This window comes from Copadichromis virginalis, linkage group LG7 (genome assembly GCF_057382275.1).
Source record: "Copadichromis virginalis isolate Kocher_CV1m ecotype Utaka linkage group LG7, C_Virginalis_male_GT1.1, whole genome shotgun sequence".
Taxonomy (NCBI): domain Eukaryota; kingdom Metazoa; phylum Chordata; class Actinopteri; order Cichliformes; family Cichlidae; genus Copadichromis; species Copadichromis virginalis.
In genome coordinates, this window is record NC_140624.1 from 51,991,886 (window position 1) to 52,018,135 (window position 26,250).

The window sequence follows — 26,250 nt, forward strand, 5'->3', positions numbered from 1 at the left end:
CAGTGGTCTTGTATAGAGATGGACCGATCCGATATTACGTATCGGTATCGGTCCGATACTGACCTAAATTACTGGATCGGATATCGGAGAAAAATAAAAAATGTAATCCGATCCATTAAATATCACGAAAGCACCTCGCAAAACTTGCAACACGCCGTAACTCACCTCAGAACGTTAGCAGTCGGAGCAGTATGCATCACGTGATAGAGCAGCTGTGGCATGGTCTGGATAGCATGTGGAGCTTCGCCAGCAACCTGGCATTTCATCTCCGACAAAGTTATCCCCGAGAGAAGTAAAGCAAGTGTGTAAGTCCATCTCTGAATGTTTGTAAAGCATTCCCACGTTAAGCTTAACAAGCGACTGCCTCTCGCTCTCCGGCTGCTACTTCAATCATGAAACTGCTTAAATGATCAGCTGATCGGCTTTTCTGTCGCGAGTCCGTCTCTCTTGTTTGTTTTTGGCCCACTTTGCACCAGAAAGAGGAAACCAGCGGCTGAACAACAGCAGCACGTTTAACCTTGATAAGCTGTTGTTAGAATTTATTTAATATTTCTTTCTACACCAGGATCTTTTTCTACGTAGCTGAGGCTGGTAACTGTGCAGGGGCGGATCTAGCAAAGTTTAGCCAGGGGGGCCGATAGGGCATTAACTGGGAAAAGGGGGCACAAAGACATACTTTTCTTTCTTATTCTCATTTAAAATGTCGAGCTTTTAATAAATAATTATCTGACACCCAAAGTTTTAATTTGATGTAAAATGAATAGAAGTCAATTACTGTATATAGTGACTATTAAGTCTAATATATACCCTAGTAAGCTATAATACTTTTTCCTTTGGGAAGGTACCATCTGTGCAGTCTGCAATTTTGTTGAAGAAAGATGTTGAATCTATTTAATATTTCTTGAAAAATAATTGATTTCTGTGCATTTTTTTTCACACTGCATCAAATTAAGGTTGATTACGTCGATTAAGCATCATGAGGTGGCGCGTGAGGGGTGGTTCCTTATTTTTTATTTATTTATTTTTGTTGTTGCTGGGAGTTGGAACCCTATTAGTTAGGTTGCTTAATATTTACGCTAAGTACTCTTTAAAATACCAGAATAGGGAGGATGGTGTAGGTCTAAGTTTATTAGATTGATCAGTATTGCTGAACTATGAAATATTTTTTTTTGTATACAGGTATAACAGAATAGCTTTAGTGTAGTTGTTGTTTTAAACTTGAGCATGAACTTGCAGACTTGCAAAATGCAGCAAGATATTTTAAAAAACAGTTTTGTTGATTAAAAAACACTATATCGGATTCATATCGGTATCGGCAGATATCCAAATTTATGATATCGGTATCGGTATCGGACATAAAAAAGTGGTATCGTGCCATCTCTAGATAATACTGGCAACCTGGGTTGTGTTCTCTACTTTCCTGTTAATCAACTGTCTTCACAAAGCTTTGTGTAGACTTTGTGCAATGCATATTATCTGTTACTTAATTTATGGAATATGGAGCAGCATTTAAAAGACTAAAACTAAAATGAACTGAAAACAATAACAGAAACAGACATAAAATAAAACCTGATTACAAAGGACATATCTGTGACGATGTCAGGCTACATCCTGGAAACTACCGTAGCAACGTTTGTTTATGAGCTCCGGAGTCCGCAGCTGTGCTCACTGCTCTGCAGGCACACAGAGAGGACGGGGGCAATGACGTCAGAAAGTGGTGCAGGAAGATAGGCACGAGAGAAACGAGGGAGAGCGTTAACGGAGGCTAAACAGACCATGAAAAGGTAAAAAACCCGGACCATTACGGGCCCCCGTTAACCCATTATCACCCGTCAACTTCATTGATATGCTAGCACCGTTAGCCGGACGCTGCTCTTAAGAATAACCAGTAAAGAAAAGCGTAACCCCGCGGAAAGCGGCCGGTTGCGCATTTAAGATGGTGTTTTTGTATCAAAATGTGTAATATTTGGCTTTAACATTTGTCAGGTGTACCTAGCAGCTGTATGACGGCTGCTAGGTACACCAGCACATAGCCTGTAAATACTTACGTGTCTAAACATGCTATTAGACTAATTACAGCTAACTAGATAATATCACTACGAGTGGCGCCATTTAAATGAAGTGGGATGAATTTGTGTGCATGTCTGTTTTAGTCTACCTTTTCCTGTTTAGGTATGATGACAGACAATTACAGTCCGTGTGCTGGAACTGATCAGGAAGCATGGGGCTCAGGCTGGGTGGCAAGGTAAGACCTTTAGAGGGTGTGGTGGCACCATACCTCTTGCCCTTAGTATCTTTGTTAGTACTGTTAAAAAGTGCAGGCACTTGTTGTGACTTTCGACTGATGGCTAGAAGGTTGCTGGTCATCAAGAGCATTTCTGTCCCTGGCACTTTTTGGCACAAAGACCTGAGAGATGCATATGGAGCTTCAGTTGACGGGAAACCATGAGCGGCGGCAGCAGGGGTGGGAAACTTCCAGGCCTCAAGGGCCAGTGTCCTGCAGGTTTTAGATGTGTCCAACACAGCTGATTTAAATGGCTAAATTACCTCCTCAACATGTCTTGAGGTTGTCCAGAGGCCTGGTAATGATCTAATCATTTGATTCAGGTGTGTTGACACAGGGTGGTATCTAAAACCTGCAGGGCCCTTGAGGCCTGGAGTTGCCCACCCCTTTTCTACAGCCATCTGTGTAACACAGTGGTGGTTCTGTCATGGTTTGGGGCTGTTTTTCAGCCAGTGGAGTTTGGGATTTTAACAAAATTGATAAAAAACTGATTAGTAATACAGAAAACTACGATCAGAGTGTGTTCGACGAAGCAGTACTATTTGGAAAGCATTTGATTGACTGTGGCTTCATTTTTATTAACATGACAATGATCCCAATCACATTGACAGTGTAGTAAAAGCATACCTGGATAGAAAGAGAAAAAAAACCTCATAAGTGGTCAGTGGTATGTCACTCTGGGAGATGTGACATATGATAATGCTGCAATGATCAGCCGGTCGATCAGCCTGTGAGCCAGCAGCTTTATGATGATGATGCTGCAGCAGCTGGTGCTAAAAAGCAGGCACTTGTGGCTGTATGTGTTTTTCTTATCTAATATCTTTGTTTATATTAGTAAAAAGGATGTAGTCAACAGGATTTACGAAAGGGTTATACATGAAGCAAAGAGATGACCTGTTTTGGTAGTGCCTAAAGAGTTGAGAGGCATGCCTCAAGATGTTTGACATATTATAGTTCAGCAAGTGATTTCCGCCAGTTTTAATATTGGCGGCCATTTTTTGGGAAACAACCACTTTCTTGGCATGTCACAGGCTGCTATTTTCATGCTGTCAGTCAGCTGCATCATGCAGACACTCAGTGGTCAGCCGGTGGTGAGTGGCTCAGACAGTGAGCATGTGCGTTTTGAGGGTTAGCCTCATTAGCTGCTGCCTCTCCATTAACAGTTTGTTTGTACACAGGAAACAACTTTATGTCAGCTTTTGTCTCACTCTGCATGTATGCAAGTATGCCAGATGGGGCCACTAAAACATCTTTTTGTTACACTGTGTATGATTTAGGCCTACACTAAGTCACTCATAGCAAGAATCAGGGCCAGTTAGAGCTTGCCTTTTTGTGTATTAAAATCTAAAATAACGTGGTTGTGTGCAGTTTCACTTTTTTTTAAAACATTTAATTTTGCTGCTGCATTCTCACACACTGTGGTTTTCATGGTCCTTTCTTAATCCAATAAAAAGTAAAAGTATTGCCTCTAGTTTCCATGTTAGTAAATGTTTTTCTGTATATTGCACCATTGTGTTTTACTCTGCAGGGACAACAGAGCCACAAGATGGTGATCTTTGCTGCCATCCTCATCCTGATGACGCTCTTCATCCTGTACAGCTCCAACAATAACAGCAGCATCGATGCTGTCTACGCTTCTTTCCATGTGGCTACCAACCATGCCACCAAGACCACAGACCTGAGGAAATGGACAGGAAAAGACGGCTATGTGCCAGTTTATGGGAACAAAGTAGGTTGTGCACAAACACTCAAAGTTAAAGCTGGAACTATAAGTGAACTTTGAACCAGAAATCAATATAGAGTCAGTTTCCCGATTGGTAATGCGAGTGAAATTAATTTAGTTTTAGAGACTGACTGCGACACTCATTTGGATATATAATCTTGTGTTTTATTCTAAATACCTGTGAAGGTATGGAGACAAAATGGAGTGCATCAAATGCTGCTGAAGTAATTTACTAATATGTATTTTGGAAGAAGCTGTAACAGGATGTCATTAAACTGGGCCCAGCTCAGGCTGTCCTGTGAACGCTATATCCAAGTTGAGTTTTATCTGTGCATAGGGGTGGCTTCCTGAACCAGCCAATAGTAAAGAAAAAATGTTGCTTTTTTCCTCTTCAGGAAAAAACTGCATTGACTGGGATGTCAACCCAATCTGAAGTTAGAGACTTGGGATAAGGTGCACTGCCTCCAAATTGTCCCACTGCCAACCGTTATAATGTGATCAGAGCTAAAAACACCCGGAAACTCCCTGAAAGAAACCCTTATTGTTTTTTTCTTATACTGCATGTCAATAAAGTTTATTATTTTAATCAGGTAGCGAGAATCTGATATAGTGATAACCCTGCCTAACACACTGGGCTGTAGTTGTTAAGACTGGGCAGATACATGGACGTTATCATAGACTATGTGTGGCTAAACCCACACACATTTGCATGACCCGTGTTGCTGAAAACGTCTATATTAACTTATTATCATTGTTATGAGCATTGTCAGCTGGATTTAGCATTTAGTTTTAGTGTTTTTAGGTTTTTTAAAAATTAAATCAGCACTTAAACTGGTAAAATACAGACACCACACCACTGTTGCGGACAGCTATTGTTTTAATATGTTATCTTAAAAAGCTCCATCTTGTGCTTCTTTTCAGAGTATGACCATGCACTGTCATGAGTGTGCACTGGTGACGAGCTCCAGCCACGTCTTGGGTAGTCGAGCGGGAGACGAGATTGACCGCACCGAGTGTGTGATCCGCATGAACGACGCCCCTACGACGGGGTATGAATCTGACGTCGGGAACCGGACCACTCTGAGGGTCGTAGCCCACTCCAGTGTTTTCAGGGTGGTCCGGAGACCTAATGAATTCCTACGACATACAGACAGCCACCCAGTGATCATTTTCTGGGGACCCCCAAACAAGATTGGGAAAGATGCCAAAGGAACCCTGTACAGATTGATCCAGAGAGTCAGCATGACCTACAGAGACTTCTCTTGTTTCACTGTCACACCGAGCAAAATGCGCAGATTTGACAGCCTGTTCCAAAGAGAGACAGGACGTGACCGGTGAGTGTTAAGGGTGGTTATAAAATGTTTTGATAAATGTAACCAAATGCTGTTTTCCTATATGTTTATTTTTTCTTCTCAGACAAAAATCTCACTCGTGGTTGAGCACAGGTTGGTTCACAATGGTCATAGCCATTGAAATATGTGATAATATCAAAGTATATGGGATGGTTCCACCCAATCACTGTGGGTAAGTATAACATTTGACTTCAACCCATTACAGGGAATTTAAACCAGTTAACCAATAAAGAAATCAATTTGTTTTTCCAGAAGAAAATCTGGATCCAAGAAGATGCCATACCACTACTACAAGCCCAGGGGCGGTGATGAATGTGTAACATACATCCAGCACGAGAGCAGCCGAAGAGGAAACCACCATCGCTTTATTACAGAGAAACAGGTGTTTGCACGCTGGGGAAAGCAGTACAACATCAGCTTCACTCATCCCAAATGGTAAAAAGCACTTTTCTGAAGACTTTTCTCTGGAGTTAACAGGTGCACAAATGAGCTTTATCGGTTTGATTTCATTGGAACTTCCCCCCGGATGAGACCTCTTTAAAAAAACAAAAAAAAACCCAGACTAAGTATGAATGATGGATATTTTCAGAAACCGATGAAAAGCCTAATATTGGACCACATCTCGGAATAGAGGCATGGGATTTTTTTATTTTTTTTTATTATTTTTGTTTTGTTTTTTACAAAAGCTCAGTTTCAAGCCTTTTTCCCGAAACCTGGTGTATATTCCACACTGACTTGTGTCTTTTGTAAATAGAAAATGAATTTACAAAGATTTTTTACATGTTTATTTTTTTTGTTAAATATTGAAAAATGCAGTTTCTCATGTTGAAAGGGGATCAGCAATCATGTCTAATCAACTATAACTAAGTGGCCTATAAAGTACTCTTCATAGCTATAGTTTTCTGTTTCATACACAGGAATCGTATTCTGCCATCACTGCAGCCATAGCCAGTATATCCCTAATCCAGTGTACAAATAATCTATATTATAATCTATATTGGGGCCTTATGATACAGTGTAAGAGCACAAGTTCAAGAAACCATTGACAATACATTGTCAGTATCTTAGCTGGATGAATCCAATTTGTCTACATACAGTACACTTTTCAGCTCTTGACACAAAGCATCCTAACAGTAGCTTAGTAAGTCTGAATTCGGCACTTTGTATGTAAATAATAAGACAATCTGACCTAAGATTTAGTGTCAATTAAAATAACTATAATATAGTGTTTATGCTCCTTAGAAATAAGAGTACCACCTTTTTAGTTATAGGTACTAACTGTGCGCTGACTTTCAAACAAAGATGCAGAAGGTTAATTTCCAAAAATGACCAATATTCTGAGACCAGGGCATATTAGAGGGTCAAAAATAAGGGAGCTACTTATGTACAGTGTAAAATTCACACGTTTCCTCTCTGAAAGGAGCAATATGTTTTCTACAGTATAGTGCCAGTTGAAGATTACTAGTGAACTGTCTGCCTGAATCTGACCTTAAACAGTTTCACCTCAGTGGTGTCGTGGTGCATGTGGCTGTAATTCAGATCGTGCTCTTGCTGTGAAATCTCAGTTTGAAGCAGAGAAGCTTCCTAAATGGTGACAAGAATTTTGCAATTATCTTTAAGAATTTGAACTGTCATCACTGTGCATGAAATGCGATTTTAAGGTCCAGAAGCCTGAGCCTTTTTTCTTTTAAAATTAGTAAAAAATAAATAAATTTTTATAGACTATGAAGATACACAAATTGTACTGACTTGCTGACAACTAGGTTGCCTGCTATATATACTGAGATAACAGCCTGAAGTAGATTTATACAACCCAGATTTTCAGGCGTTCAATAACCACAGTTTTAGGCATATCAGAATGTGTATATAACAGAATGCAGTACAACAATGTCAAGTGTTGCTTCAACAGCTATAACCAACATGACTGAATTAATGCAGGATTACGATAAATGCGAAGATGTACCAAAAAACTTTAGTCAGTTTAAGTTTGGAACCTGAGACAGTGACATTCAAAACACATACAAAAAGTTTGAGAGCTGAAAGGTCTTGTAATCTTACAAGAAAAGCTTCCAGCTTGAAGAAAGGCAGCAACATGTTTTGGGTTTTTTGTAAATGCAAATGTATGTTTAACTGACTGGTTTAGAAACTCAGACTCAGAGGGACATTCATTTGTCCATTCTGCTCTCCACGTGTGTGTGTTTTCTTTTGTTTGTTTGTTTCTTTAATGAAAAAACAAACGTTTAAGTGCCAGTTCAAGCATGTGAATTGTTTTTGTGTTTTAATAAACATTTGTTGCCATTTAGAAATGAATGGAGACTAGGTTACATCATTAACAGATACGTTATTGACTTCCTGCAGGAGATAATGCAAAAAATCCCAGTTATGGATAATAAACAACATGTGTTAAATGCCATTTGTATGATTTGTCTGCTAATATTTGACTGACTATTTAATGAACCACTGGTGTTGTGCTGGTTAAATATCCACTGTTAGCTTACCACAGTTAGCTCCTTCATATTGTTAATTTGTTAAAATTAAGTTGCAACTTTAAAGTTACAGTGTGTTAAATCTCATCACTGGATGTCAGTAGATTGCAGTCAGGGGAGTACAAACACTTGAACTAGGTTAAGTTCAAGTGCATAAACCTAGCTAAGAGTACCAGCAAATCTGTGGCCAAAGACAAAGAACAAGCACCTCTGGCCATCGTTCATCTTTTGTGACTGTAAGCTGTCAGTCTGATGTCTACCTCGGGTGTAAATGGTAAATGGCCTGCATTTGTATAGCGCTTTTCTAGTCCTTAAGGACCCCAAAGCGCTTTACACTACATTCAGTCATTCACACATTCACACACTGGTGATGGCAAGCTACATTGTAGCCACAGCTGCCCTGGGGCGCACTGACAGAGGCGAGGCTGCCGGACACTGGCGCCACCGGGCCCTCTGACCACCAGTGTCAATATCTATTTACTCCAGAGGAAGCTATAAAACTTTGTGAAAGGACTCCATGAGCCGTGAAGCTGACTTCTGTCCAATGACAGTGATAATGAGGTGAGTTGTTGGGGATATCCTGAAATTTTCTGTGCATTATTTTTTTGTCATTGTTAGCTGCTGTTAGCCATATTTTCTTTGAAATGGCTCTAACATTTTTGTTGGAAACTTGGGATACTTGGAGGAGAATGTAATCAAACTGTTTGTCAGAGGGAAAGTGTGATTTTTCTGTCTTTTAGACACTCAAGCCTGACATCAGCAGGCATAATCTTAGCTCCTGACCAGCTGTTGTTTAGCTGGCTTGTCAGCTGTCTGGAGATGGGACGGTTGTATGTCTAGTCTGCTGGCAATAAGTAACTGACAATACTGAAAACGATTAAGTAGGTTTTTCTGCGCTAGAGCGCTGACTGCAGTTCAGGAAATGAGGCTTGAGGTGAGGAAAAAGAGAATGAGGTAGAAATGGGGGGGAGAAGAAGGAGATGAGAAAGATTAAGAAAATACACATACAAATGCTAAAGGGTCAAATATAATTTGAAAACCTATTTGTGGTCTCTAAATTAAAAATAACTTCTAAGACATATGTTTGTGGCCAGTCTCTAGCTACATACACATCTGACACACTGACATCTCAAATAACTGCGACAGGTTTCGTTTTTTACTTGGTACCATTACCACTGTTATCAGTCACTAACCTACCACTTCTCTTCCAGAGACTCCAGCTATATGTGAAAATTTTATCGGTAATGACTCCAGCTGCCTATGATCCCTCGGTTCCCCCAAAATCCTTGGTTGTTTGGTTTTGTTTTTTTTATCACTTTGAGCCTGTTTCTCTGTCTAAATTGGCTGAAATGATTACCCATCTTAAGCTCTCTGTGTGTCTCCCTAGACATTATTCCCACTCATTTATTCAAGAAGACACAGTCAGGCCTAGGGTGCTATCCATTATTGATGTCTGTCTTCTAAAAGGGACAGGTCTTTCTCCCTGCCATCTTCAAACATGTGGTAGTGCAGCCAGCTCTCTCTCACAAAAAAACAAAAACAGAAAAACTGAATGAGTTCTAAATTTCCTTTCCTGTCCAAGGTGCTGGAAAAAGATGTCAAATGGTTTCAATGGTGAGAAGTCTGGTTTCAAAGCACACAATAGCACAGAATAAGCACTTTTAGATGTTTTTTATTCATCTTCTATTAATCTCAGACTCGAATGATTATGCTATTTGGCACAGTGGATCATAGTATCCTAGTCTCTGGACTGAGAATTGTGTGGGCATTAAAGGAACCTTTTCTCTTAAATGGTTTAGATCAGTGATTCCCAGAGTGTGGTCCTGGGCCCCCTGGTGGGCTTTGAAAGTACTGCAGGGGAGCCACAGTAAGAGGAGAAATTCAAAGTATGTACAGTTGCATATTTATATGCATTTATTTATTTATTTTAATAAAAGGTGAAGCAAAACTGTTAATACAGATTTGAGTCCCAGGGGCAGGTGGGTCACACATTTGACTCAAGCGTTTCTACTAGAGATGGCACAATACCACTTTTTTATGTCTGATACCAATATTATAAATTTGGATATCTGCCGATACCGATATGAATCCGATATAGTGTTTTTTAATCAATAAAACGTTTTTTTAATATCTTGCTGCATTTTGTATAAGTTTATACTCAAGTTTAAATAAATAACAACACTAACGCTATTCTGTTATACCTGTATGTAAAAAATACACTGCGCCCAAAATATTCATAGTTCAGCAACACTGATCAATCTAATAAACTTAAACCTACTCCATCCTCTCTATTCTGGTATTTAAAGAGTACCTAGAAGAAATATTAAGCAACCTAACTAATAGGGTTGCAAACTCCCAGCAAAATAAAATAGGGAACCACCCCCCACCCTCCACCTCATGATGCTTAATCGATGTAATCAAATTTAATTTGATGCAGGGGGGGAAATGCACAGAAATAAATTATTTTTCAAGAATAATTAAATAGATTCAACATCTTTCTTCAACAGAATTGCAGAATTCACAGATGGTACCTTCACAAAGGAAAAAGTACTATAGCTTACTAGGGTATATTAGACTTAACAGTTACTATATACAGTAATGGACTTCTATATATTTTACATCAGATTAAAACTTTGGGTGTAAGATTCGGATGATCATTCATTGAAAGCTGGACATTTTAAATGAGAATAAGAAAGAAAAGTATGTCTTTGTGCCCCCTTTTCCCTGTTCATGCCCTATCGCCCCCCTGGCTAAACTTTGCTAGATCCGCCCCTGCACAGTTACCAGCTACATAGAAAAGGATCCTGGTCTAGAAAGTAATGTTAAATAAATTCTAACAACAGCTTATCAAGGTTAAACGTGCTGCTGTTGTTCAGCCGCTGGTTTCCTCTTTCTGGTGCAAAGTGGGCCAAAAACAAAGAAGAGAGACGGACTTACGACAGAAAAGCCGATCAGCTGATCATTAAGCAGTTTCAGGATTGAAGTAGCAGCAGGAGAGGGAGAGAGAGAGAAGAGGCAGTCGCACCATATATCGGTTGTTAAGCTTAATGTGGGAATGCTTTACAAACATTCAGAGATGAACTTACACACTTGCTTTCTCTCTGGGAAAACTTCCTCGGAGATGAAATGCTGGTTTGGTAGCTACCCTACAAATACACACAGCCATGATGCATACTGCTCCAACGTGCTACGGTTATGAGCAGAGTTACACCGTGTAGCAAGTTTTGTGAGGTGCTTTTTTGATATTTAATGGATCGATTACATTTTTTATTTCTCGCCGATAGCCGATCCAGTACCGATATGTAATATCGGATCGGTCCATGTCTAGTTTCTACAAGGTGAGTGGGTGAGTTGCATTAAATACTGTCGTACTGTAGAATTGTCCTGTAGAATTGTCTGCTGAAATTTTGTCCTCATACATAAGAGAAATATAACTCTGTGTTTTTTGTCTATGCATTTCTTTATTGGGTGAGTCAAACCAGCAGATCACGACAGATACTGCTAAAATATAAAACATAAATATGCCGCCCCACCAACATACACAGCTATTACCTGTTTGCTGCTTTTATTCATAAGATGAACTATTCTTGAATGAAGAGACATTGATTTGACACGAGTAAAAATATGGTTGATTGTGTTTATTGTTAGTTAAGAATAAGTTGGGGGGGGGGGGAGAAAAGAAAGGATGAAGATTGGAGGGGAGAAAGAAAAATGGAGAGTGGTGGAGAGAGGTGGTACGAGAGAAAGGGAGAAGAGGGGAGGTGAAAAGAAAGGGATAGAAAGGAGAGAAAACCCCAACAATCCCCTCTGAGCAAGCACTCGGTGATGGTGGATAGGAAAAACTCCCTTTAAAGGAAGAAACCTATTGCAGAACCAGGCTCAGAGAGGGTCGTCTGCCTTGACTAGTTGGGGGGGGTGAGGGGGAAAAAAGAAAAGAAAAAGGATGAAGAAGGGAGGGGAGAAAGAAAAAATGGAGAATGGTGGAGAGGTGGAAGGAGAGAAAGGGCAAGAGGGGGAGGTATAGGGGTGAGGAGATGAGAAAAGCGGTGGAGGAAGACCAGGCTATGCCGCCTTATGATCCAGTGAGGAAGCAGGAGGGTCCCTCCTCCTGAAAAACCAGAAGTGTTTCTTCTTCTTTTTCAGGCACTGTTCCTGGAGCTCTTTTTTTCTGTAGGATGAGGGTTTTCAGTTCTTCGGTTGTTACTGTAATTTCCTCCTCAAGTTTCTTGCATTTTTTTCTCCAGTTCTTCTAATTGTGCTTGTTTTTCTTCTCCTGTATTTTTTCCAGTTGCTCTTTTTCCTGAAGAAGCTCTTGGTTTTTCTCCAGGGCTTCATCAAGCTGTACTTGCAGCTGCTGTTTCAAGTTGACAGCGTCTTGGAGTTTCCCATAGATCTCCAGACTAACAGCTTGTGCTTGTTGAAGCTGGTAGCTGTTCTGCTTCTTTTCTGTAATCAGTCTTACAATGCGCTGCTGAGCTTGATTAAACATTATTCCCCAGCCCTCATTTATGATGTCCACGTTGGGCTGCTTCTGTTGGTTCACCAGCATTTCCTTGTGCCTTTCTTCCAAGTCTTTATTTCGGCCTTCCAGTTCTCTGTATTCAGTGTCCAGTTGTTTCTTCGCATGAAGCACTTGTGCATTTCTGTGCAGGGCTTCATCAATCTTTACTTGCAAGACATCATTTTGTTTCTTCATGTTGTGAAGTTTGCATTCCATATCTTTCTCCTTTATGTCCTGCTGTTTCTTCTCTTGAAGAAGCTCTTGGTTTTTCTCCAGGGCTTCATCAAGCTGTACTTGCATCTCCTGCTTCTTTTTCTCAGCATCTTGGAGATTCCCATGGAGCTCCTGAGTAACAGCTTGTGCTTGTTGAAGCTGGCAGGACATTGTTCTTAACTTATGGCTGTTCTGCTTCTTTTCTGTCATCAGGCTTGCAATGCGCTGCTGAGCTTGATTAAACATTATTTCCCAGCCCTCATTTATGATGTCCACGTTGGGCTGCTTCTGTTGGTTCATGAGACTTTCCTTGTGCCTTTCTTCCAAGTCTTTATTTCGGCCTTCCAGTTCTCTGTATTTAGTGTCTAATTGTTTATTCTCATGAACCATTTCTGCATTTCTGTGCAGTGTTTCATTAAGCTTTACTTGCAAGACTTGTTGGTTCTTTTGCACATTTTCAGCTGCTGAAATGCGCTGGCCTGAAGTGATTGAGGCAATAACAAGGCAGCAAGGTGAACAAGTCAATTTTGAAGGACTCGACTGGTCAGCAAAGTGTGACATCCTGAGAAGCAATCCTGTCACAACAATGCGCATGTTTGACAAGAGAGTTGAAGCATTATTCAGAGATTTACTCTTATCTCCTGCAGAGCCACTTGGCAAAGTCATTGACTACTTTTACAGAGTTGAGTTTCAGCGCAGAGGAAGCCCACACATACACTGCCTCCTGTGGGTAGAAGGTGCTCCTGTGTTTGAGGAGGATGATGATCAAACTGTTGTGGATTTTATAAACAAATACATCACAGCTCAGCTGCCTGATCCACCTAAACAACCTGAACTGTACAAGAAAGTAACAGAAGTGCAAAAACACAGTAAGAACCACACAAAGACGTGCTTTAGGAGTATAAGCTCCAGGTGCCGTTTTGGTTTTCCCAAACCACCCTGCTATGAGACAATGATCACAAGACCCAGTGAGGATGATGAACTGGAGGTAGAAACGGCAAAGAACAAGCTCAGACCACTGAACCAGCTGCTGAATGAACCTGAAACTGCTTCCAAAAAAAGAGAGCGGGCTATCTGAGTACCTGAAAACTGTCATTGAGAACTCCCATAAGGACAGTGTAAATGAGTGCGATGAAATGAGAGCCGTCATGCAGGCATACTCAAAGAAACGAGAGATCAGTGCACAGGAGTGTGTTGCTCGTGCATGTGGTCTTCACATGAAGCAATGCTCACGTGCTGTAATCTTCATACCAACTGATGATAATCCTGTGAAAATGAGTCGTCCCCTGTCAGTTCTGGACAACACAACACCTGAGTCTTCCAATGTTTGGATGACATCTTTGAATGACAAATACAAAGCCAGACCTGAAACACCAGAGTATGAGGAGATGTGCATGGCAGACTTTGCTGCTACTTGCAGGATTGTCTATGGCCAACAGAAAAAAGGTAAAGATGTTTTGCCCCTTCTCAATGAGATGGGATTTGTGCAAAGGCGCAAAAACGATAAGCCTGCTATCATCAGATTTCACCGCTGCTCACAAGAAAAACATCCAGAGCAATATTCCGGAAGACTGCTTAAACTGTACCTTCCTCATCGTTCAGACCACGAACTGAAAACGCCATCTTTGCCAACCTATCAGGCTTTCTATGGTGCTGGCTGTGTACAGCTGCCAGGTACTGACCGTCTTGAGTACGTGCAACACATTGTCAAAAGAAACAGAAAAATATGAGAAAAACAGTGAGGAGATCGAGAGCGCTGTTGAGTAATATGAGCAGAACAGAGGTGTGACTGACGAATGGTGTAATCTGGCACCTGAATCAGATCTCGTAAGTTTGCCACTTGTTGAACAAGAAAGAGAGCGAGACAATGAAAATGAACAGGAAGATGTGCCCGACTACAGTCGTCAGGCTGATGCTTCAACAGAAGTCAGAGCCATCAGGGAACCCCCTGCTATTGATCCCACATTGTTACGTCAGATGTTTCAGAATCTGAATAAGAAGCAAGCCTGCATATTTTATGCAGTTAGAGACTGGTGCACTAAAAGAGTCTGTGCTCTAAATCCAGAGCAGCTTTTCTTTTATATTAATGGTGGTGCTGGAACAGGAAAAACACATCTCATCAAATGCATCTACTCAGAAGCATCTAAGATACTGAGCAAAGTGCCCAGATATGCAGACGACGTTGACATATCAAAACCCACTGTCCTGTTAACTGCTTTCACTGGGACTGCAGCATTTAACATTTCTGGAACAACACTGCATTCTCTTCTCAAGCTCCCTAGAAGCTTAAAACCTCCCATTTGGGGACTTGGCAATCAGCTGGATGAAGTCAGATCAGAACTTTTGAATGCTGAAATAATCGTCATTGACGAAGTGTCTATGGTGTCAAGACATCTCTTTGCATATGTAGATGCAAGACTCAAACAGATCAAAGGGACTCTGAGACCCTTTGGAGGCATGTCAGTCATTGCTGTTGGAGACTTCTATCAGCTACCCCCAGTGCGACAGTCTAAACCTCTCTGTGTGCACGGCCCGTCCGAGATCGACCTGTGGCGGGAGCATTTTCAAATGATCACTCTGACTGAGATTATGCGTCAGAAAGATGATGTTGTCTTTGCTAAGATGCTGAACAGAATTCGTGTGAAAGGAAAGTTGGATGAGCTTTGCGAAGCGGATAGAAATTTGTTGTCATAGGCCATAATTGAACCAGCCCTTTGTCCGACTGATGCGTTGCACATCTTTGCAACTAATAAAGAAGTGGATGCACACAACTCTTCAAAACTGGCTCTGCTCCATACTCATGTCATTGACATCCATGCAGATGATTTTAGAAAGGATCCTAGAACTGGCAGAATGGCACTTCAAGACAGACCATTTAAAGGAGGTAAAAACGAGTTACCAGACACACTGAAAGTTGCAGAAGGAGCTTGTGTCATGCTCACCAGAAACATTGACATACAAAATGGTTTGGTTAATGGAGCTTTTGGAAAACTACTTAGAGTAGTTTACTCTGAAAACGACCAACACATCATCAAGCTTGGACTTAAAATGGATAATGAGACATCTGGAAAGAATAACCGCACACCAGCAGATGACATGGTGTACATTGAGAGAGCAGAGGAGAATCTGAAGCAGAAAGGAGTGGTACAAAGACAGTTCCCAGTGAAGCTGGCCTTTGCATGTACAATACATAAGGTACAGGGTATGACAACTACATCAGCTGTTGTCTCTCTTAAGAGCATTTTTGAGCCCGGCATGGCCTACGTAGCTGTCAGTAGAGTGACGTCTCTCAGTGGACTGTATCTTCTTGATATGGAGGAGAAAAAAATATTCACCAACCCAGAAATCACTGCAGCGCTTGAGAACATGAGACAAGCCAACCTTGATGACATGATGCCTCTTCTACACGTGAGACAAACACTCAGCAGGTCAGAAGTTTTCACCATTGTTGATCATAACACAGAGGGACTGCCAGCTCACGTTAATGACATCAAGAGTCACCATGAATTGTGTCTAGCAGATGTTTTGTGCCTAACAGAAACACACCTGCGGGGCTCTTTTGTCGCAGAGAGTCTCCACTTGGAAAATTACAATTTGTTCAAATGCAACAGACACCTGTCCTACACAAACTTTCCCCAGATGGCAAACAGAAGTGGTGGTGGAGTTGCTGTTTATGTGAAAAGTGACATTCAAGTGCATGAAAAACAGTACATCCATAATGTAACTGACCTTGAATTTCTGGCTTTAAAGGTTGAAGCACCAGTCAGTGCTCTGATTGCAGTTGTGTACAGACCTCCAGACTACACTCTGAGGCCATTCCTGAAAAACCTGATAAGCCTATTAGACTCATTAGAGATCATGGACTGTCATCCCATTATAGTTTGTGGTGATTTTAATGAGAATGTTTTATCCAGCGCAAACAAACCAATCCTGGAGCTGTTTGAGTCTAGGGGATACGTACAGGTCATCACTGCCCCTACCACAGAGAAGAACACACTGCTTGACCTAATTTTCATTTCTCAGCCAGAGCGATGTCTCCATTCTGGAGTCATGAAGACCTACCATAGTTACCATGACCCTGTATACTGTGTTTTGTCCTGTGATGATTCTTGATCTAGATCTTTGAATACAGTAAGTAATTTCTATATTTTTGAATGACATAAGATAGTAGAGCGATATTTAAAAGTTGGCTTAAGAAAAAACACCCTGCATTGCAGGATAATGTTTGAATTCTTTACATAAAATACAATTAAATGAAGTAAGTAATGATATCAGTAAAAGATGACAATTTTATTTATTACAGAAAATCTAAAAATCACCTACAGTAATCTATGAATGTCAGAAAAAATCAAATATAGCAGTTTAAAACGAACAGTGTAGGCATATCCTCTCTGCAGCCAGGCTTCAAAATCCTGCCAGGCTGCCCCAGTCTCACTGTGGCTGGGAGGGAGGGAGGGTGGACCAGAGGATTGCCCACACAACAAATAAATGTTCAACAGCTTCTTCGTTGTTTCTGGGAGAACAACACAGACTAAAGGTTTAAAATACCTAATTACAGCAATAATGACAGTTAAGCCGCTTTATGTGTGCCTTTATTTTAAAATACTATTTACAAAAATGTTATTGATTTTGGTTTGTTATAATCTTTAAACTTTATCAAAAGTATATGATTATATTTTTGGACAAATCTTACAATGAAACACACATTTTTATGAGCTTTTATCATGTTTCAGCCAGTGCATTTATCAGGGTGGGTCTGGGTTGATAACTGCACACTTCTGGCCAGAAGTGTTTCAGCAGTGTCACATATGTACTACATATGTGACAACTTGCTTTCGGTTACCAGCTGATACCCTACATTTGTATAGACATTGGATCTTGTGAGGCTGGGGAGTTGAGTGGAGTGGGTAGGTGGGAGTTGAGTGGGGGGGTGCGGTGGGAGGTTTTTAGGGGGGGGGGGGTTTGTTTGTTTTTTTAAGAGAGACACAGTCCTCCTGTGTCTTCTTCAAGCTTAAAAGCGTAAAATCCAACAGTGTGAAGCACACAGCAGCCAGAAACTGTAATGCCACAGATCAGAGAGGCTTCATCATCACCATCTTCACCATACGATCAGAGCGTGAGACTTCACATCTGGAGCACAGGAGAGATTCTGTGATAAGTCTTCCTTCTAGCTTGTTCCCACAAGCAGTCGGTGAAATAAAGGGTTAATGACATTATTTCCATGAAAACATGTATTCATTCTTGTGTTTAAATTGTGTTTTCACTTGACCTTAGGAGTGTTATTTTGAGTGTATTTTAATGTCTGTACTCAGGTGTTTCCCTCTGTGATCCATCCCCTTCAGAGCTGAGACACTCAGGACTGAACAGACTGCACAGTTTCTGTGACTGAGCCTTCTTTGAAACCACACGTGATAGAAGGGCTTTATATTTGCAGCAGCACTACTACAGGTATTCAGTTTATTACAGGGTGTGTTTGTTTCTTAGGACCAGCTCTAAGTGCACACTACCTAACATATACACCTTTCTGTTTATTACAAACCAACTACTCTGGATCATATGGCCAGTTGTCAGGAATGTTGCTGCAGGAAAACATCCCTGGAGATCACCATCATTGTCAGACTGACTGTGCCTCCTCTGTGCAGTGTCAAGATTCTCCCTAAATGATTCTGTAAGTTAACATTTTCATTATTGTATTCCCTTTGACAAGACAACTATCACTGATATTCACATTTACAACTACATATGTTCCTGTTTTCTGCTCTTCTTTTAAATGGACATAATGACTGCCTCACTCTGATCAACAGGCTAAAGGATTGTTTTCATTGTTAGAGCTCTGTACAATGTATGCTTATTTAATATTTCATCACAGAGCAAACCTTTATTTATTTATTTAACATATTTTTATTTTGTTTTAATGTTGAATTAACTGTGGGGATTTTTTTAAGTGGACACTCGGGATGTCATATGACCAGAAATGTGATAACTGGAATTCAACAGTATGGGAAAAAAAATCTGCTAAGAACAAAACACACACAAAACCCCCGAGAGAACTCAAATTCATTCCATGTAATCCAATCTAAAACATTTTAAACTGCTGAACAGCAACACAAACAGTGTTAAAAAACAGTGTAAACAGAATGATTATGATGAGTTTGTACCAAAGTTTCAGGTCACATGGCACACCTAGTGTTTAGTGTGGGGTATCAGCTGGTAAGTATAGGTTTTTTCATATTTGTGTCCTTAGAGTTCAGATAGATAAAGCCTTGTGTATAATAATTAGTCATAAACACAACTCAAAGTCAGGGACTAACTAAATTTGGGACTTGTCTGAGCCCAGGTTAAAACAATGTGTAAAAAAAGCATTTAGTGGCATGGCTGAACAATGCTGTAAACTAATGATACTTATTTATCCATGTTCACAAAAAGGACTAATGTGCTTATTTGATTATTTGTATGTGTTAAACTGTGTCACCACCTTAGGCTTTCATTTGAATTTACTCAAAAATCTCTATACAGTTCTCTTTTACAACTGTGTGGACTCTGTTTACATTAAAACACAAAAAAGAATGAGTAATAAAAAGATGTGTAGACAGATCAGTAGACCAATAGAAACAGCTGTTCAGCCATGTTCTAAGAAACCAACACAATTTAAAGGTTCAGGATTGTGGTTTTAAAAGTTGAATTTTCATGTATTTCATATGTGGCTTAACATTTTTTATTTAGTTATTTAATTTAGTTATTTTTATTTATTCTACTAGTCCTTTTCAGAAAGAAGCTGTAAAATATGACTTAAGATTTTTATGTTATGACATACAAAACAAATTGATGTATATAATACTATTAAACATAATATACACAATATGTCTGAAAAACATTATGCTGTATATTAAAGTTTGTATTTTCTCCAGAATGTTTGTTCATCTTTTAAGTTCATTTCAACAAATTTGTTTTTACATTTATTTTTAATAAGTTATTATTTTATGAATTGGAGATTTATAATACATAATTCCACTCTTTAAGTGATTAGAAGAATATAAACTTTTAATATTAATTCAGAAGTTTTCTGACTCTAAATTTTCTTTTGTCAATACTCATCTTTTTCTAATTTACATTTTAAACATGTTCAGCTATTTTCCAAATTCTTCCTTTGTGTAAACGTCAGCTTTTAGCAGTTCAGCACTTTTGTTTTCAGGTTAAAAATTCAGTTTTTTTTTTTCATTTTTAACTTAATTTCATCAATTAATTCATTTCAGCGCATACATTCAGATTTGAGCATTCACACTGCAGTTTCTTCAGAAAATGCACTTTCTAGTTATTATTATATTTTATATATATATTTAAACTCTTATCTGTCCGTCTATCTCCTTCAACACCATTCAACTTAGAAAAACCATTCAGCTACCGTTAGATTCCTCTTCTTTTGGACATTACTGCTTCTATTTTTGTCATTTTTAACTTTTGTATTTTTTAAATTATTCAACTTTATTCAACAAAAATTTATAACGTATTTCAATGGGGAGACCCTTCAAAATCTCATTCAACTTACTCTTATTTCAACTACTTCCACATACGTTGACCTAGAGCCACCATTTAAACTTTAAAATGAAGCCAAGACATTCAACTTGTATTTATCTTTTCAATATCTATTATACTTTTTCTTCAGCCCTCAGTTTAAGTTTCATGCTTTTTTTCACCCGTTTCAGAGTTTATAATGGGTGTGTATGGGACGGAATGTTGGAGGTTAGAGTGAGACAGCTCAACTGCTAGAGTGGGAGCAGGGGGAATTTTTATCTTGAAATCTTCTCTTTAAACTGCTGCTGTGTCCACATTGTTGGCTCTACAGGTATGATTTTGCCCTCAAAACGTAGCCACTGCTGTCCTCTTTCATCCAATGTTGTTATTATTGTAGTATATATTATGGTTCTTTCATAAATGTCACCAATGCACAGCCACCTCCCTCCAACTCTTCCATAGAGTCCAATGCTAAAATAGATCCCAAAATTTTTCTGAAAATCAGAAGTACAGGCTGTCTTTACACTGTCACCACATCCATATAATAAACTCCAAAGGCATGAAAATCTTAAAATCTTATGTTTCAACTGCTGCTGTGTGCACAGTGTTTGCTCTACAGCCACCATTTTACCCTCAAAACGTAGCCATCGTTGTTGTCTTTCCAACAGTGTGTATTTCAAAGCTCAGCGATGTAAACTTTTTGAACTGTGTGGATCCAAGTGGAGAGATAACCCTCTAACTGACCCATAGACATACATTGTATGTTCAGTCAGGAGTTTGTTTCAACAGCAGGAAAGACCCCACTTTTTTAATTGCTCCTGTAGCCAAATGTTTGACAGCAGGAACATGAAGAACACACTGTTGTATGGAACAAATCCTCAGGACACCATTTGAAAATGATTTTGATGGGAGTTAGGGTCTTGGATTTAGAAGCAGTTGTTCAACAGGTGCACCGAAGCAGATTTGACAGGGTTTTGCCACAGAGTAATAGTAAGTCAGTAGTTAGACCTGGACAACTGATTGGTGGATTTGTTTTCAGCAAACAGGTGGTTCAGATCTGGGCATTTGGAGTCAGTTGATGACTTTTAGAATCATCTTTTCTGACTAGATCATTAAAACCTACAGCTAGTGATGGCCAAATGAAGTTTTCTGAAGCACTGAAGCTTGTATTGAAAAACGGTTCATTACTCAACACAGTGCTCTCTGGTGGCATCTGGTGGCCAAAAATATGAAGAGCAGCTTGAATCCCCACCAAGAAATTTTGTTCCACTCTGCCATGGCCAAACCTGTTCCTTTTCGTGGAGATAATTTCTCCTGCCTTAAGGAAAATCCCTTCACATGGAACAGAAGAGCCTGGAGTGCATAAAAACTGGTAGTTATATAGTCTACCTGGGCCCCACAAACTATCAGCTAGAGAATAAATCAATTAAATTGCTGCACATTTTGCAAACTAACAGTTTAAGATTATTTAAAAAATAAAATATATCTTTTTATAACATTAAATGTAAAGAGTCATTTTAAGTTTTCCCCGTTTCCAGATAAAATAAACACTCACAAAACAAAGGCAAACAACAAGAACACAAAGCTGGAAAACCCACCCGATTGACCAAAATCAACTCAATATACTCCCACACGACAGAAACTCCTCTAGTCCTCGCTGGCTCCAAATCTCTCAGTAGAAATATCAGTGGTTTGCTATCTGCCACCATCAAAACACTCCACAAATCCCGCGAATGATTCACTTCCTTATAAACCGAAGCACTTGGGTTCTAAATGAAGCTTCGGACATCACTGATCTCGTGACTCTGGCCAAACGAATCAAGCTTCGACACAGTGCTTCTAGCAGTGTGTTGATTTTTTTGACACACGCACCGGAGCATCAGCTTCAAGAGGGCCATCACTACCTACAGCATTGATCTTTCTGTAGTGGATTCTCATACATTTCAGTGATTTGGTGATTAAAAGAATATGAACTTTTAATATTCATTCAGATGTTTTCTGACTCTAAATTTTCTTTTGCCATTTCTCAGGTTAAAAAAAGTTGAACTGAATCTGATGTCGGGAGCCACTCCAGTGTGTCCTGTGTGTTCTGAAACCCCAATGAGTTCCTACGGCGTACAGACAGCCGCTCTGTGATCATCTTCTGGGGACCTCCGTACACGATAAGAAAAGATCCCAAAGCAGCCTTTTATGGATCGAGAGTCAACATGACCTACAGAGACATCTCCTAATTTACTGTCACCCCGAGCAAGATGCTCACATTTGATGATCTTTTCCTAAGAGAGACAGGATGTGACCGGTGAGTATCAAGTGTGTTGACAAAATGTCTTTTCTTATTCTTCTTGTTGGCGACTTTCAAGCCTTTCTATTGCTGACTGCATTCAATGCAAAAATTGGGTGAAATATTCTTACAGAAGGCAATGCTAAATGCTCCAGATCTGGACATTAAAACATTTTTGTGTTATTGTATCCTCAACTCTCTAATGAAGCACTACTGCTGGAAACGGCAGCTGTGATCTTCGGCCGCAGGGCCGCCATGGAAATTAAGATGGCCTCCTGGTGACAGGAAGAAGGAAACAAATAAAAACACAGTCAAGCTGCAAAAGTGTTTATTATGGTTTATAATTTGAAAAATGCTTTTCAAACAAATTTTGAATAACTGGTCTCACCTCGGTACGAATGGTCCTGCTGCCCTGACCGGGGCAAGTGTTGAGGTAAAGGTCAAATAAAACACTGGGGTCAGTTACATCCAGCTTTTGGTCGGCATCTAAACTGGCCTCCAATCCCTGAAGACCTCCAAAAACGACCAAGAGATGTCTGCACAGTTAAAAAATAAATAAATAAATAAAACAACCTCCGAGAGGATGTATTCAGAGACACTTGTTCTACCGCCCTAATGCTTACCAAATTTAACATATTCTGAATGTTAAGTTTGCACGCTAACGGTTAAAGGCCGCTTCAAGCAACTTACTTGAATGGCGTCAGTGATGCCTGGTCCGCATTGCTGCCTCTTTCTGATGTACCAATAGTCAAATCATATCCTCCTTTAAAGGGGCTTTCAGTAAAAACTGCACCTGCAGGAACGGGAAATAGACAAGAGTGTGGATAAAGCAGTGGTTGGCAGTAGTCGTTGACACAGACTGCAAATGAATGCAAAGCACAATGTTGAGAGTTAAATGGGAAACCTACTGAGACAAGATGCCAGACGAACACTGTAGCCCCAATAATAACCACCTTCAGTCCTGGGCACGTGAGGAGCCACGACAACACCTTTATATGCTTTGCCTTCTGCAGACAGTTTCACAGATAGATGGACCCAAACTTAACTGATGTGCTAAAAAAAAAATAAAAAAGAACCTTGAGATTCTGGTGAAGAAAAGTACCTGGATTTTGTGTCTTGCTGAGCCGTACTGTGACTCGTAGTCCAGGCTGCAGCTGCTTATCAATCTGAACTTCCTGTGGGACCAGGAAAGTGAACATCGTTCAGTTTATATTCTTAGATAATTACCAATAAATAAAGAGTACACTAACAACAGCTGTGCTCCCAGTGCAGAATAGCTCACCTTTCTCATTCCACAGTCGACAAACGACCCTTTATTGTGTTTGGTAGGCCTGTCGACCACGACGCCTTCCCTGTAGTCAGATTCCTCGTCTATCCTCATGTGGTGAGGACTGTCTAGAGGGTTAAGCAAACCTACCAGAGAGAGAGGGAGAAAAAGATTCCTGATTGATGATCATGAAAATCATGAAATATTTCACACCGTATTTAATTTCAGACTCATCACAAGAACAGCTGTTTATCAGGTTGTTGTTTTTCTTCCATTTGTTACTAAGTTACCTGCGTACTGTAAATCTTGATGCTTTGGGAAGAAGGCCTTGCGCAGATATCTGATGGAGAAGAAAAGCTGGACTATCAAAAGAGATAAAATGTACTGATCAAATCAATAATGGTGATCTGATTTTCTCCAAACTTACTGTGGACATTCTAGATACTGAAGTATTCTGGCAAGTTGAATGCAACCGTGTCCCCTCTTCCCAACACCGCTAAACTCGCCCTCCACACTCCTGTGAAACACAAACAAAAAGCAAACTCCTTTCCATTAGCTGTCATGTGGGTCAAGGCATATTTAATCTGCAAGTGGGCACTCTATGAAAACGTACTTGACATCTTCCCCTCGTTCATCAAACACTACGATCTCATCAACAGAGAAAACAACGCAGGCGCGGGCGATCTGTCCGGCCAGGTACGTGCGAAGTTCAGGAGACTGAGCATTATCCAGGATAGACCCCGGCAGAGCCAGACTCACCGTGTAAGCCCGACCTGAGAGAAAAACAGATTAGTAATTATAGCACTCATCACCTATTACATAGGAAAAATCAACAGTATAATGTTGTTACCTTTTTTGCTCTGGCTCAGTTCAGTTTCTGCTTTCTCAGGAGCCTCTTGCTGTTTCTGTTTTTCTAGTCGATTGATCAGCTTGGCCTCTTTCCTTTGCTTCTTAGCCTCCTTTACTGGTATTCAGGAAGAATCATTGACATTTACAAAAAAAAAAAGAGCTCATTTCTAAATAATCACTGTGAATACCTAAATCTTAATTATCTGGACAGAAGTACTGGGCCACCTATAGGTTACATTTACATGACCTACTTGGTCATGGAAGCTCCCAGCACAGTGCTTACGCTGATGTTAATGGTTTGAAACTTTACAGTTACTTGGTCAGTGGTGTTGTTTTACACAGTATGCACCTCAGCACCTGGTGACCCCACTCTGTAGCTTTAAAAGTGAGTTGCTGTGGTTCCTAAATGCTCCCACTTTGCAATAACACCACTCACAGCTGACCCTCTAGGAGGGAAGAGATCTAGGAAGTCTTTAAAACATCCTGTTCTTTCACAAATGTTTGCAAAAACGGGTTGGTTATTTACACTTTTGGCAATGGTGCTGAATAAATGGCCCAACAGTTTTGTCCATAATGTATATATAAATACAGAATATATGTTTCCACTATAATTGTATATTGTAAAACAAAGTATTTTGATTAATAGTTAAGACGAACATGCTACATTTTATATTGTGTTTTAATAAACTCCCTCTTCCGGTTTTCGACTGCTGAGCAGACTTACATTGTTATGTGCTTTTTTTATCAATAAAGAAATCTGCATTAAGCATGTTGTCAATACATGACAAACCTTAAAATGGATATGCACATTAATTCTCACAAAAATAAAGTTTTTTCTTTCTTTCTTTTTCTGTTTTAATGTCCAAAACAGCCGTATAGTATTGGCAGGGATGCAGCTAAAAAAATGCAGCAACCCCGGTTCGAATCCGGGTCACGGCATTGTGAAACAATGTCACGGCAGATGAGTTTCTTTTCGACTATGTAAGAAAAATATGTGGCTAAAAACCTGTTAGCTACATGCAGCTAGTTAGCTGTTTACTCACTTTCCGCTTTCCTTTTCTTCCAGTCCACCTTCTCGACTGGCTGCAAACACGAACAAAGGACAGAAAAGGGGTGTAAATAAAGACACGCATCAGTGGTTTTGTTTGTTTTAAGTGTCAAACAGTAACAATACCTGAGAAGACCCAAGATTGGGTCGCTTCACTGCAAAGCTAGAAGACATATTCAAGCGTCGATGTACCAACACGTGAACAGTCTTTACTTCCAGGTCATGTTCTGCGTTGCCCGCAAAGCACTTCCGGGAAGTTAACCACGTGACGATCCAGTTGTGCTTCTCATGCTACAGTCACTGCCTACAACCGCCTTAATTTTGACCTTATATAAATTATTATAAAACACCACTCTCTGTACAAATAATATATATTTAAAAAATATATAAAACATTTAAAATGATAAAATATTAGATCATTTCCCGTGGGGGTAAAAAAGTAAAAATTTACATCCATAAATTTGTAATTCTTAGCAACTAATGGTGTCTTAAATTTGACTGATTCTAGCTATTTAAATAAGCTGTTATTAAAACTGCTATTAAATATAAACTGGATCAAAAAGCATCTCAGAAATCTCATATCTTCATTTGGAGCTACATTATTCAGAAATTCCCAATTAACATCTCCACTTTCCATAAACAAGTACTTTTCCCCCTTTATAAGTCAGCTGTTCAACAATGTTAGTTAATTTTGCAGGTACAGAGCGTTCCGAAACAGATACAACATACCGATA

At 39.8% G+C, this 26,250-nt stretch overlaps 2 protein-coding genes across 3 annotated transcripts; one reads left to right on the plus strand and one right to left on the minus strand.

Moving 5' to 3' along the window:
• The first annotated feature begins 1,662 nt into the window (after positions 1-1,662).
• Positions 1,663-6,132, plus strand: st6galnac6 (ST6 (alpha-N-acetyl-neuraminyl-2,3-beta-galactosyl-1,3)-N-acetylgalactosaminide alpha-2,6-sialyltransferase 6). Of its 2 annotated transcripts, none has more exons than XM_085464104.1 (6): positions 1,663-1,784; positions 2,154-2,245; positions 3,813-4,013; positions 4,929-5,341; positions 5,424-5,531; positions 5,612-6,132. In XM_085464104.1, exons 2-6 carry the CDS (start codon positions 2,222-2,224, stop codon positions 5,796-5,798), a joined length of 933 nt encoding a protein of 310 aa, XP_085320230.1. In that variant the 5' UTR covers positions 1,663-1,784; positions 2,154-2,221; the 3' UTR covers positions 5,799-6,132. The 2 variants fall into 2 exon arrangements, with proteins under 2 accessions (XP_085320230.1, XP_085320229.1); XM_085464103.1 differs by having other exon boundaries at positions 2,173-2,245.
• Positions 6,133-22,441: 16,309 nt separating this feature from the next.
• Positions 22,442-25,750, minus strand: spout1 (SPOUT domain containing methyltransferase 1). The gene is made up of 12 exons (XM_085465243.1): positions 25,643-25,750; positions 25,512-25,551; positions 24,470-24,583; positions 24,233-24,392; positions 24,047-24,136; positions 23,910-23,959; positions 23,635-23,765; positions 23,455-23,527; positions 23,261-23,359; positions 23,043-23,145; positions 22,741-22,888; positions 22,442-22,627 (listed from the first exon to the last, which is right to left on the minus strand). The coding sequence occupies exons 1-12, from the start codon at positions 25,688-25,690 to the stop codon at positions 22,544-22,546; spliced, it is 1,140 nt and encodes a 379-aa protein (XP_085321369.1). The 5' UTR covers positions 25,691-25,750; the 3' UTR covers positions 22,442-22,543.
• Between the last annotated feature and the right edge of the window lie 500 nt (positions 25,751-26,250).

Coding starts and splice junctions, on each gene's coding strand:
- st6galnac6 (XM_085464104.1), top strand. CDS start 2,222: ATGGGGCTCAGGCTGGGTGGCAAG. Junction 5,342..5,423: donor AGAGAGACAGGACGTGACCG/GTGAGTGTTAAG, acceptor TTTTCTTCTCAG/ACAAAAATCTCACTCGTGGT. Junction 5,532..5,611: donor GTTCCACCCAATCACTGTGG/GTAAGTATAACA, acceptor TTGTTTTTCCAG/AAGAAAATCTGGATCCAAGA.
- spout1 (XM_085465243.1), bottom strand. CDS start 25,690: ATGTCTTCTAGCTTTGCAGTGAAGCGACCCAATCTTGGGTCTTCTCAG. Junction 24,137..24,232: donor GAACGAGGGGAAGATGTCAA/GTACGTTTTCAT, acceptor TGTGTTTCACAG/GAGTGTGGAGGGCGAGTTTA. Junction 23,146..23,260: donor TCGTCTGGCATCTTGTCTCA/GTAGGTTTCCCA, acceptor CCGTTCCTGCAG/GTGCAGTTTTTACTGAAAGC.